Below are 14,077 nucleotides of genomic sequence, written 5' to 3' on the forward strand. Positions count from 1 at the left end.
TTCAACACAAACTGATAACCCCAGCACCGGTTCAGATTATCCACGCCACCCACCGTCCTGTCCCGACTTCCTATAACCCACGCCCCCGTCAGACTGACCATAACCGATTTTTACCCCACCGCCCTCCAGGGTGAGAGCCCTGCCCTCTGACCCCACCTCTCGGGGTGAGAGCCCTGCCCTCTGACCCCACTGCCCTCTAGGGTGAGAGCCCTGCCCTCTGACCCCACCTCTCAGGGTGACAGCCCTGCCCTCTGACCCCACCGCCCTCTAGGGTCAGAGCCCTGCCCTCTGACCCCACCTCTCAGGGTGACAGCCCTGCCCTCTGACCCCACCGCCCTCTAGGGTGAGAGCCCTGCCCTCTGACCCCACCTCTCAGGGTGAGAGCCCTGCCCTCTGACCCCACCGCCCTCTAGGGTGAGAGCCCTGCCCTCTGACCCCACCTCTCAGGGTGAGAGCCCTGCCCTCTGACCCCACCTCTCAGGGTGAGAGCCCTGCCCTCTGACCCCACCGCCCTCTAGGGTGAGAGCCCTGCCCTCTGACCCCACCTCTCAGGGTGAGAGCCCTGCCCTCTGACCCCACCGCCCTCCAGGGTGAGAGCCCTGCCCTCTGACCCCACCGCCCTCCAGGGTGAGAGCCCTGCCCTCTGACCCCACCGCCCTCCAGGGTGAGAGCCCTGTCCTCTGACCCCACCGCCCTCCAGGGTGAGAGTCCTGCCCTCTGACCCACCACCCTCCAGGGTGAAAGCCCTGCCCTCTGACCCCACCTCCCAGGGTGAGAGCCCTGACCTCTGACCCCACTGCACTCCAGGATTAGAGCCCTGCCCTTTGACCCCACTGCTCAGTGTGAGAGCCCTGCTTTCTGACCCTACCACCCAAGGTGAGAGTGTGCCATCTAGCCCCCGTCCATCGTTAGCATTGCCACCCCTCGACTCCCTCACCCATCTCCCAATGATAGAATCCTGCCCCCGTGACTCCATCTTCCAAGATTCAATCCCTGACCTCTGACCCCATTTCTCCATTCCCAGGGCAGGACCCTGTTCTCTAACCCCATTTCCTCATCTGTCACATTCTCCATTGTTCCTCTATCAGTCTTGTCCTCTAACATAATTTCCTCTCTTCCAATATGGAGGGTCCCCTCTGACCCCTTTCAGACTCTGACCTCTAACTCTAAGTCCCTGAGTCAGAGTCCTGCTCTCTGATTCAACTTCCTCATATCATTCGGTTAGAGCCCTGTTTTCATTCCTTTTTAATCTATTCCACCCCCCCGCCCCCGCCGAAGTTCTGTCAGAAAGTATGTGGTGGGTGTCATTGTGCACCAATTGCTAAAAGTAAGTGTACAAGTGTAGTAGGCAGTAAAGAAGGCAAACTGTATGTTGAAGAAGATTCAAGTACGTGAACAAGGATATCTTGCTGTCATTGTACAAGAAATTGGTAAGGCCACACCTGAAATATTGTGTGCTATTTTGGTCTCCATATCTGAGGAAACATGTTCTTGCTGTAGAGGGAGTGCAGCAAAGGTTTACCAAATTGATGCTTGGGATGGCAGGGCTGACATGAGTAGAAATTGAGTCAGTTAGCTATGTTCTCCAGAGCTTCAAAGATTGTTAGGATGGAAGGGATCTCAGAAACATATAAAATTCTAACAGGACTAGACACATTACATGCAGGAAGTATGTTACTGATGTTGGGGAGTCCAGAACAATGGGTCATAGTTTAAAGATAAGGGATAAATCTTTTAGGACTGAGATGAGGAGAAATTTCTTCACCCACAGAGTGGTGAGCCTGTGAAATTCACGATCACAGAAAGTGTTTGAGGTGCAAAGATTGCGCAAAGAAGGAGCTTGATATAGCTCTTGTGGCTAAAAGGATCGAGGAGGTTGATATTGCTGTTCTGGCTAAAAGGATCGGATAGGGAGAAGGCGGGATTAGGGTATTGAACTTGATAATTTGCTATGATCATAATAAATGGCAGAGATGGCTCTCGGCATCGATGGCCTACTCCTGCTCCCATCATCTACGATTTAATGGATGTAGCTTCACCAGGTTGAAATCTAATTTTAGGTATGCCTGGTGCTGCTCTTGAGATGCCTTTATGCTCTGTAATTAGAAACCAAGTTGATGAGACTCCACTTTGGTCACACCTGACGTAATGCAGTTGTCTGGACATCTCACTTTGGAAGCATGTGCAGGCATTGGAGAGAATTTGTATGAGGTTTATGAGGATGGTTCCAACGATCAGGAATTTGTTATGAAGATATCAGGGTGAAAGTAGTGTATTGTTATTGTCATTACACTCGTGACACAAAGCAATGAGGACACTGCTTCAAGTCTCACCATGACAGTAGATGAGATTTAAAATAAATTCAATTAATTAATAAAATATGGAATTGAAAGATAGTTTCAATAATAGTGACGATGAAGTTGTAGAGAGTATTGTTTGTCTTAATATCTTAGTGCCATGGGAGTCCATTATAATAGCAACATGTTTGAATCTCAAATTGCCTATAACAGAACTATAGAGAGTTGACCTAGAGTGGTTGAGAAAATATAGATAGATAAATGTATTGATTCTTTGAAAGATAATGTACGGCAACATATAGAAAGATAGCAAGTTCGAATGTGACATCAGAAGGGACAAGTCATGTTTTACAGACTGTTTTGTTTTTTTTGTTTAGGAGTTTGCAGAACAATTGCATGATGAGACAGTAAGTTCATTTGCTCTGATTTTAGGCAGGCATTTGATATTTCCATGTCAGAATTGGTTTGTGATGGTTTGGCCAATGGTGCGCTTGGCCTGTAAGTTAGAAGATAGTAAATTTATGTACAACTGCAGAGAATCCAGCTGTCAATTCATACAACATCACTAACTTGGTCACTACGTTATTGCTACTTGTGGATTTCTTACTTTGTGCAAGTGGACTTCAAAAGTAGTTTTTGTCTGTGAACAGTTTAGAAACCCCTGAAAGCGCAAAGGCCGTGTCTAAAGAGAAATTATTCATTGATTCATCAATTGCTTGCTAGGTGACACACATCAAAATAAGAAGAAACTTTTCACTTTGGTGGAGGGATCATTGACCAGGGGCATAGATTTAAGGTAAGGAGAAGGAGATTTAGAGGAAATTTGAGGGGAAAAAGTTAATGTACTGGAAATCTGGAACTCACTGCCTGTAAGGGTGGTAAAGGCATAAATTTTCATAACATTTAAAAAGAATTTAGGTTTGCATTTGCATTGTCAAGGCATATAAGACAATGAACCAAGTGCAGAAAAATGGCTTCAGAATAGTTAAGCAGTTATTTTTGACCGCACAGACCCAAAGGGCCTTTTTCCTGTGTTGTGGACCTCTATAATGGCACTGGATGAGAAGCTCAATGGCCTGAATGGCTTCCTGTTGTGCTGTAACAATTCTAACATTCTTGATGGTAATGACAGAGTGAAGGCTGTGCCAGATCATGCGATTGCACATTGTGATTTAATCCAGTTCTGCTCCTGCTGGAGATCTACAGTGCCTTATGGATCTCCAGTTTTGAGTTGTTAATCTGTGCTAAATCTTTTCCAATTAGCACTATGGTAGTGCTAGATAAAACGATAGATCATATCCTCAATGAAGTTGAGAACCCCATCCCTCTTCCACCAAGTAACACTGCCATGGAAGATGTATTTGCAGCAGGTGAATTGGTAAGGAAAAGGTAGATTTCCCTTTTGGTTATGTCATTAACTGCGTGGTATACGTGCTGTTCAGGACTCAAGCAAACACAGAAAATGCTGGAGAAATCATCTGTGGAGAGAGAAACGGAGTTGATATTTCGAGTTCAAATGACTTCTTCAAACAGATTTCCAACATGTGCAGTACTTTGCTTTTATTTCTTTCAGGACTGAACTGCTTGGTCGACACTAGTGTTCTTTTTGCCGTTCTTGGTAATGGACATTTGAAGTCGCACACAGAGAATAGCTTTTGAGACTTTTGACACAACTTTTTCCAATGATGTTCACCATAAAGGAGTGCTAATTCAGCAACTAAAGGAAGACGGTACATGTTAATCAACAGGAGCTTTCCTTGCCCATGTTTGCCTTAATATGGGAGTCCATATTGAAGCAATATGTTTGAATCTTAACTGCACTCTGAAATTGCCTAGTAAGCCATTCATTTGTATCAACTGCTAGAAAGGAAAAAAAAATGAAAATGGATGACCACCTGGCACTGACTAAGACCAGAAACAACAATAACACAACCCTCTAACCCTGTAAAATCTTCCTCACTAACAACTGGGTGCTAATGCCAAAATTGAGAGAACTGTCTGACAGATTTGTCAAGAAACAGACTGACATAGTTGTACTCATGGAATCGTACATTACTTTCAATGTCCAAGGCAACACCACAACCGAACCTGGACATGTCCTGTGTCACTGGCAAGACAGACCAAGCAGAGGAGCAGCATAATGATATCTAGTTGTGAGGGAGCTTCCCTAGCAGTACTCAGCATTGACTGATTCTGAAGGCTCATGGTACCAGGTCAAACATGGACAAAGAAACCTGTTCGTTACCATGTAATCTCCCAGCTGATGAATGAGAACTCTTCTATGTTGAAGCACTTGGAAGAAGCATTGAAGGTGGCAAGTGTGGAGAATGTATTCTGGATAGGGATTTCAATTCCACCACCAAGAGTTACTTGGTAGCTCCACCACAGACTGAGCTAGTCGAATTCTGAAAGATGTAGCTGCTGGACTGGGTTTGTGATGTTGGAATCAATAAAAGGAGGAATCATGCTTAAACTTCGTCCTTACCAATCTGCTTGTTTCAGAAATCTGCTCATGATGGTATTACTAAGAGTACCGCTGCACAGTCCCTATGTCGCTGTACAGTCGCTCTTCACATTAAGAATACCATCCAACGGCAAGTGGCAAGAAGCATTTACACCAAACAAATGCCAGGCACAGACTATATCTCCAATAAAAGGCAACCTAACCATGCTCCTTGACATTCAATGCAGGTACCGTCAGTAAACTGCTTGTTTGGCGCCATATCCTCAAGCATCCACTTCCTCCAGCAATGGTGCTGTGTAGCAATAGTGCATACTATCTACAAGGTAGTCTGCAGGAATTTCAGCAAAGAAATATAGCATGTTCCAAACCCGTGATCACTTCCATCTAGAAGAACAAGGGCAACAAATACATGGGAACACCACCATCTGTAAATTCTCCTTCAAGCCACTCACCATTCTGATTGGGACAGTTGCTTCACTGTTACTGGATCAAAATCCTGGAATTCCCTCTCTAAGGGCATTGTGAGTGCATCTTGATCCTTGATCTGCAGCAGTTCAAGAAGCAGCTCACCACTACCTTCTCAAGGGCAAATAGAGATGGGCAATAAATGCTGGCCAGCCAGCAACACCCACATCCCATGAGTGAATTAAAAAATATTGTGCTGCAATACAATCTCATGACCTATCATATCTCCTGATCAACTGTTATCATCAAGGCAGGAGATAAGTCCTCGTTCAATGAAGAGTGCATGCCAGTAACAATACCAGGCATTCTTTAAAAATAAAAGGTACCAACCTAGTGAAGTTACAGAACAAGACTGCAGTCATGCCAAACAGCAAAAGCTGCAAATGATAGACAGAACCAATTTCATGACCAATGGATCCGACTTAGTCTCTGTAATCCTGTCATATCTAGTTGTGAATGATCATAGAGAATTTAACAACTTACTGGAGGAGAACACTCCAGATAGGGATGGTCATCATCCCTATCCTCAAATCATGTGGGAGCCATTATTGTGCAAAACGTAAGTCTGAAGCATTGGCAACAATCTTTACTCAGAGTGCTGATCATTCTTGGCAATCTGCAGTGGTCCTCAGCATCACAGGTGACAGTCAGTAGCCGATTGGATTCACTCCACATGATAACACATTGGATCCACTGGATACTGCAAAGGTTAAGGGCCCTGGAAACATCCTGGCAATAGTTCTGAAGATGTGTTCTCCAGAACCTGCTGCATCCTTAGCCAAACCTTTCTGGGACAGCACAACACTGGCATCTGCCAACCACCTGACCATGTGAAAAATTGCCCAGATATGCCCTGTACACAAAAAGTAGTTCAGATTCAATCTGGTCGAACAATGCGTGATTAGTCTTGATCATTAGTAAAGTGATAGAAGACTTCAGGAACAGTGCTATCAAGCAGCAGTTGCTTAGCAATAACCTGCTTCCTGATGTTCAGTTCGGGTTCTGTCAGGCCCACTCAGCTCCCCTGACCTCATTACAGCCTTTATTCAAACATGAACAAAAGACCTGAATTCAAGAGGTGAGGTGAGAGTGACTGCCCTTGACATCAATACCACATTCAAATGAATGTGGCATCAAGAGGCTCTAGCAAAGATGTAGTCAATGGAAATCAGGGGAAAACTTTGCTGGTTGGAGTCATATCTGGCACAAACAAAGATAATTGTAGCGGTTGGAGGTCAGACATCTCAGCTCCAGAACATCTTTGCAAGAGTTCCTCAAAGTAGTGTCCTTGGCTCAGCTATCTTCAGCTGCTTCGTCAATAACGTTCTCTCCATCATAATGTCAGAAGTGTTGTTGTACAATGTTATGGGTTAGGCCAGACCACTGAGAACATTCTTAAGCAGGCAGCCCAGACTATAATTTTGCAATTTGTTTTGGAAAGTGTACAGCGAAAATTACCCAAAGTAAGCTAGTGAGGTTGACTACCAGGTTAATAACAGACAAAAATTTATTCACAAAATTAAACAGAACCCCTATAGAGCTCAGTCTATCCAAACTAGACTTAATTATGCTGTTCTCAATACACACAACAGTCCCAATAAGCAAGCCCCCTTAAAAACCAGTATAAATGAATGGAACGGATGCTTACAGGTTGGAGTTAGAAGGGCAGAGAGAGAGAGTTTGTTTTGACACAGCTCACTGTTAATTCCCAACTAGTTCTGGATGAACTGAACTGCTCATCTAGAGAGCTGACCACTCCCCTTTCATTATGCAGGTCACTTCTAAACCATGACCACTTTGGCCTGAAGTCTCCTCTGTTTGCATATCAACAAAAGGCCTCTCAATACCCTTTAATTTCTGTATCAAACCAGACTAATAGGCACTGACAGTGGTTTATTACCCCAGTGAAAGAAACCAAGGGCATAGTATCCTTGAGAAAAGGAACAGCTTTTAGAAAAATGAAACCAGCTTTGTGACAACAATCATCAGGGAACAATGTTCATACTGTTCGTGATTCCTCATTCACTGAATGTTCATGCCCAAATGTGACAAGATCTGGACAATTACCAGGCTCAGCCTGACAGGTGACAATTAAAATTTGTGCCACACAAATGCAAGGCAATGACCATTTTCAACAAAAGAGAGAATCTGACTATCATCCCTTGACATTCTATGGTATTCCTACCACTGAATCACCCACTATCAGCACCCTGTGGCTTTCCATTAACCAGTGAACTATACTGGACAAGGTGTATAAATACTATGGCTACCAGAACTGTCCAGAGGCTAGGAATTTTGCAGCAAGTAACTCCTCTTCTGACTTCCTTCCAACCTCATCCCAGACCAACCCTCCAATTTGGCATGACCCTCTTATCCTGTCCTACTTGTCCAACTTCCTTCCCACCTATCTGCTGTACCTTCCCCACTGACCTATCACAATTATCTCCCACCTGCATCCACCTATCACCTTCCCACCAACCTTCCTGCCAGCCCAACCCCCACCTACCTGTTTATCTCTCTGCACCCTTCACCCTCCATATTCCTGATGAAGGACTTATGCCTGAAACATTGACTCTCCTGCTCCTCGAATGCTGCCTGACCTGCTGTGCTTTTCTAACAGTACACTTTTTGATTCTGACTTCCCAAAGCCTGGCTGCCATTTTTGGGCACAAATGAAGAGTGTGGGGGAATGCTCCTACTTGTCTGGATGGGGGCAGCACAAACAACACTCAAGAAACTTGACACCATCCAGAACAAAGCAACCTACTCAATTGGCACCACAATCACAAACATTCAGTCCCTCCATCTCTGATGCTTAGTAACACCATTAATAAAATGTACAGCAGTAATTCACCAAGGCCCCTAAGTCAGTATGTTCCAAACCCATAACCACTACCATCTAGAAGGACAAGGGCTGTAGATACATAGGAAAATTACTACCTGCAAGTTCCCTCCAAGCCACTTAGCATCTGATTGGAATTATATAATCAATCCCTCAGTTTTGCTGCTTCAAAACCTTGGAACTCCCTTTTTAAAGACATTGTGGTATATCCACACCAAATGCAATGGTTCAAGAAGACATCTCACCATTACCTTCTCATGGCCCAACCAGCATGTGGCCCATCCTGTGAGTGAATAAAAGTTAAATTGAGGACTTTCAGGGCAACTCTGTCCCAGTTGTATACCACTGTTCTATCATTTCTAGCAGGTCTGTCCTGACAGTGGGACAGGACATATACAGGATTGTTATAGCTGTGTGGTGGATGTTATGTTTCAGGGGTTCTATTCATAGAAACATAGAAATTAGGAGCAAGATTAGGGAATTAAGTATTTCAAGTCTGCTTTGCCATTCAATATGATCATGGCTGATCCTCTACCTCAATGCTAGATTCCTGCTTTCTCTCCATACTCCTTGATATCTTTTAATATCTTAAAAAAAACTCACTTTTTTGAATATATTCAGTGACTTGAGTTTTACATCCATGGGTGGCAAAGAATTCCACAGGTTCATTCCCCTTTTAGCAAACAAATGTACCCTGCACTCAATCTTAAATGGCTACCATGTATCCTGAGACTGTATCCATGTAGTTCTAGATTCTAAAACAGGGAAACGTCCTCCTTGTATGTAGTCTGTCCGTCTCTCTTAGAATTTTGTATATTTCAGTCTGATGTCCTCTCATCCTCTTAACTCTACTGAATTGAAGCAATTTGTCCTTATATGATAGTCCTGCCATACCTTGATCAGCCTTGTGACCTCCACTGCACTCCTTCCAGAGCAAGTAGATCCTTACTTAGGGAGTCCAAAACTGTACACAGTACTCCAAGTGGTCTTGCCAAGGCCCTGTACAACTGCAACAAGACATCCTTACTTCTGAACTCAAATCCTCTCCCAACGAAAGCCAGTATGCTATTTGTCTTTCTAACTGCTTGCTGTGCCTACCTGTCTACTTTCATTGACTAGTGTACAAGGACAGACAGATCCTTTTTACATCTACACTTCTCAATATATCACCATTTAAATAATTATTCTGCCTTCTGTTTTTCACACTGAAGTGTACAACTTCATGTTTAGCCATGTTGCACTGCAATCTGCCATGTGTTTACCAACACACTCAGCTTGTCTAAATCACTTTGAAGTCTCCTTGCATCCTCATTCCTGCTCCTCTGTAAGCAAATATAGAGTTCTTGGTTGTATGTCTCAGTGCTATTTGTGGGATTTTTTTTGCATGAACTGCTGTTTTCCTGCAGAATAGTCACTGCTTTCCAAAGGAAGTTACTGGGTGAAATGCTTTGAAGCGTCATTGGGCTCATCTTTTGTATTTCTGTTCTGCTTATCAACACTGCTGGCAGTTTACTGGTTAGCTAAAATGAAGAAACCTTTAGCACCATTTAATAAATTACAATGACATAAGATAAGCCCACATACTTTTTTGACTATTTACATGATCCTGTTGCTCATGTTGTAGGTGTAAGATGACAACCGGTGATTTGAAGGGATCACTTCGAAAATTAGAACAAGGACTTCGTTCACTGAATTATCCTCAAGATATTGATTATAATGGGTAAGAAGCTAAAATGCAGCACTGTTATCATTTCAATGGGCTAAAAGTGTAAAAGAAAGTGATCCATTTTTAAATTTATGTAAGATCTTTCACTAATCTGTCATGTAGCATTTTGCATCCAGTTGAACAGTTTTGAAGTTTAATCTCTTGAAATGTGGCAAAAACTTGAAAGGAATCATATTCTATTGACAGCAAAGAGACAATGACCTGGTAATTTTGTTTGTGCATAAATTTGGCAGGACATTGGATGACACTATTACTGCCCTTGGAACTGTAGTCTGTGGATTTCTCGTGGCCACCTGAAAGGGCAAATGGAGCCCAGTTTAACACGGCATTTGATGATGGCCCTTCTGACTGTGCAATGTTGCATCAGGTGCATTAATGTGTCAGACAGGACATGCTTTCAAATTTCTAAAGTGGTTTATTTAAACTCTTATCTTGCTATGCGTTAGATTCAAGTTAACATTCCTTATGTTTTGCTCCAATAGAGAGCAATAGAAAGACTGCTTGTAGCAAGCAGGTCTTGCAATGGGTATTTTACAATCTAACAAAGTTTAGATATCACAGTTTGGTTTGATTGTTTGAATTTAATTTAGAAAGAAATCTGGAAACATAAAGCTAATATAAGCAAAAGTGACGAAGAAGCTGTCAGTCTGTTGTAAAAGCGTAATTGGCTCTCTTATGTTTTCTTGGGAATGAAAACTTGGGATGTAGCTGCTAGACTTGGTCTGCAGCAGGTGGTGAGGGAACCAACAACAGAGAAAAAACATACTTGACCTCATCCTTACTAATCTGCCAACTGCAGATGCATCTGTCCATAACAGTATCGTTAAGAGTAACCACTTCACCGTCCTTTTGGACACGCGTCCTGCCTGCATATTGAGAATAACCTCTATCGTGTTGTGTGGCACTATCACCATGCTAAATGGGATGGATTTCAAACAGATCTAGCAACTCAAGACTAGGCATCCATGAAGCACTGTAGGCCATCAACAGCAGCAGAATTGTATTCCAGCACAATTTGTCGCCTCATGGCCTACCATATCTCCCACCCAATCATTACCGTCAAGCTAGGGGATCAGTCCTAGTTCAATTGACAGTGCAGGAGGGCATGCCAAAAGCAGTACCAGGCATACCTGAAGATAAGGTGTCAACCTGGTGAAGCCACCAAATAGGACTACTTAAATGCTAAAAAGCATAAATAGCAAGTGATAGACAGAGCTAAGTGATCCCATAACCAAAAGATCAGATCTAAGCTCTGCAGTTCTGCCACATCCTGTTGTGAGTGGTGGTGGACTATTAAACAACCTATTGGAGGAGGAGGCTCCACAAATATATTCATCCTCAATGATGAAAGAGCCAAGCACAACAGTGCAAAAGATAAGGTTGATATATTCGCAGCAATCTCCAGCCAGAGTGCTGAGTGAATGATCCAGCTCATCCTCCTCCAGTGATTCCCAGCATTACAGATACCAGTCTTCAGCCAATTTGATTTACTCAACAAGATATCAAGAAACGGTTGGAGGCACTGGCTATGGCAGAGGCTACAGGCTCTGACAACATTCCAGCAATAGTACTGAAGACTTGTGCTCCAGAACTTGCCACTCTTGGAACCAAACTGTTCCAGTACAGTTACCACATTGGCATCTACCTGACAATGTGGAAAATTGCCCAAGTATGTCCAGTACATAAAAAGCAGCACCAATCCAACCCGGCCAATTACCACCACATCAGTCTAATCTCGATCATCAGTAAAGTGATTGAAGGTGTCATCAACATTGCTATTACTCAGCAATATCCTGCTCAGTGATGCCCTGATTGCATTCCATGAGGGCTATTCAGCTCCTGACTCATTACAGCCTTGGTTCAAACATGGACGAAAGAGATGAAGTGCGAGTGACAGCCCTTGACAGCAAGGCTGCATTCGACCGAGTGTGGCATCAAGGGGGCAAACTCTGTGAAGGGCTTTTGCCCGAAACATTGACCTTACTGCTCCTCGGATACTGTCTGAACTGCTGTACTCTTCCAGCACCACTAATCCAGAATCTGCTTTCCAGCATCTTGCAGTCATTGTTTTTACCTACCTGATTAGAGTCATATATGACAATAGGAAAATCGTTGTGGTAGTTGGAGGTGAGTCATCTCAGCTCCAGGACATCTCTGTACAAGATCCTCAGGGTAGTGTCCCAGACACTTCTTCAGTAACTTTCCCTCCATCGTAATGTCAGAAGTGGAGGTGTGTGCTGATGATTGCATAATGTTCAGCACCATTCACGACTCCTCAGACACTGAAGCATTCTGTGTCCAAACACAACAAGATCTGAACAATATCCAGGCTTGGGTTGACAAGTGGCAAGTAACATTCGTGCCATACAAATGCAAGGCTATGACTATCACCAATACGACACAATCTAACCACCACCTCTTGACAATCAATGGTGTTACCATCATTGAATCCCCTATTATCAACAGCCTGGGAGTTATCATTGATCAGAAACTTAACTGGACTCGTCACAAAAGCACAATGGCTACAAGAGCAGGTAAGATGCAGCGAGCTACTTCCTCCTTACTCCTGAAAGCCTGTCCACCATCTGCAAGACGCAAGTCAGGATGGAATACTCCCATCTTGCCTGGATGATTGCAGACCCAACAACACTCAAGAAGATTGACCACCATCCAGGAAAGAGCAGCCTGCTTGTTTGGTACTGCATCCATGAGCATCCACTCCTTCCACCGCTGACGCTCAGTAGCAGCAGTGTGTACTATCTACAAGATGCACTGCAGAAATTCACCAAAGATCCTCAGACAACACGTTCCAAACCCACGACCACTTCCACCTAGAAGGACATGGGCAGTAGATATATAAGAACACCAGCACCTTCAAGTTCTTCTCCAAGCCACTCATCATCCTGACTTGGAAATATATTGCTGTTCCTTCACTGTTGCTGGATCAAAATCATGGAATTTCCTCTCCAGTGGCATTGCTGATCAACCCACAGAAGGTGGACTGCAGTGGTTCAAGAAGGCAGCTCACCACCACCTTCTCAAGGGCAACGATGGATGAGAAATAATGCTGGCCCAGCTAGTGACACGCACATCCCACAAAAAAAATGATTAAAAAATTAAACTGCTTTACCATGCGGTCCATATGTGACGAACATAATGCTGGCCCAGCCAGTGACACGCACACCCCACAAAAGAAATGACTAAAAAATTAAACTGCTTTACAATGCGGTCCATATGTGACGAACATGTGACAACCTCATTCTTGTCCTGGAAAATGATCTTATTCCATCAAATTTCTACAAAGAATCAAAGACAATTATGGAAGAGCAGTGAATGTTGGCTTTGCCAGTATCATAGAGTCATGGAGACGTATAGCATGGAAACAGACCCTTCGATCCAACCCGTCCATGTGGACCAGATATCCCAACCCAATCTAGACCCACCTGCCAGCACCCGGCTCATATCCCTCCAAACCCTTCCTATTCATATACCCATCCAAATGCCTCTTAAATGTTGCAACTGTACCAGCTTCCACCACTTCTTCTGGCAGCTCATTCCATCCATGTACCACCCTCTGTGTGAAAAGGTTGCCCGTAGGTCTCTCTTATATCTTTTCCCTCTCACCCTAAACCTATGTCCTCTAGTTCTAGACTCCCCGACCCCAGGGAAAAGACTTTGCCTATTTACCCTATCCATGGCCCTCATAATTTTGTAAACCTCTGTAAGGCCACCCCTCCGGCTCTGATGCTCCAGGGAAAACAGCCCCAGCCTGTTCAGCCTCTCCCTATAGCTCAAATCCTGCAACCCTGGCAACATCCTTGTAAATCTTTTCTGAACCCTTTCAAGTTTCACAACATCTTTCCGATAGGAAGGAGACCAGAACTGCAGGCAATATTCCAACAGTGGCCGAACCAATGTCCTGCACAGCCACAACATGACCTCCCAACTCCTGTACTTAATACTCGATACCAATAAAGGAAAGCATACCAAATGCCTTCTTCACTATCCTATCGACCTGCGACTCTACTTTCAAGGAGCTATGGACCTGCACTCCAAGGTCTCTTTGTTCAGCAACACACCCTAGGACCTTACCATTAAGTGTATAAGTCCTGCTAAGATTTATTTTCCCAAAATGTAGCACCTCACATTTATCTGAATTAAACTCCATCTGCCACTTCTCAGCCCATTGGCCCATCTGGTCCAGATCCTGTTGTAATCTGAGGTAACCCTCTTCGCTGTCCACTACACCTCCAATTTTGGTGTCATCTGCAAACTTACTAACT

At 43.9% G+C, this 14,077-nt stretch overlaps 1 protein-coding gene across 5 annotated transcripts in view; it reads left to right on the top strand.

Annotated features, from left to right (window-relative positions):
- The window catches only part of cep44 (centrosomal protein 44), an 80,939-nt gene that overhangs the window by 611 nt on the left and 66,251 nt on the right, over positions 1-14,077 (top strand). Inside the window, exons 2-3 of one of the 5 annotated variants that reach the window (XM_072594574.1) lie at positions 3,021-3,093; positions 9,693-9,788. In XM_072594574.1, the coding sequence (XP_072450675.1) occupies positions 9,700-9,788 (89 nt within the window). In that variant the 5' untranslated portion in view covers positions 3,021-3,093; positions 9,693-9,699. Of the gene's footprint in view, positions 1-1,385; positions 1,431-3,020; positions 3,094-5,512; positions 5,786-9,692; positions 9,789-14,077 lie in introns of those variants that run through there. The other 4 variants (XM_072594575.1, XM_072594572.1, XM_072594571.1 and 1 more) reach the window with 4 other exon arrangements.

This window comes from Chiloscyllium punctatum, chromosome 2 (assembly GCF_047496795.1).
Source record: "Chiloscyllium punctatum isolate Juve2018m chromosome 2, sChiPun1.3, whole genome shotgun sequence".
In the NCBI taxonomy this organism is placed as follows: domain Eukaryota; kingdom Metazoa; phylum Chordata; class Chondrichthyes; order Orectolobiformes; family Hemiscylliidae; genus Chiloscyllium; species Chiloscyllium punctatum.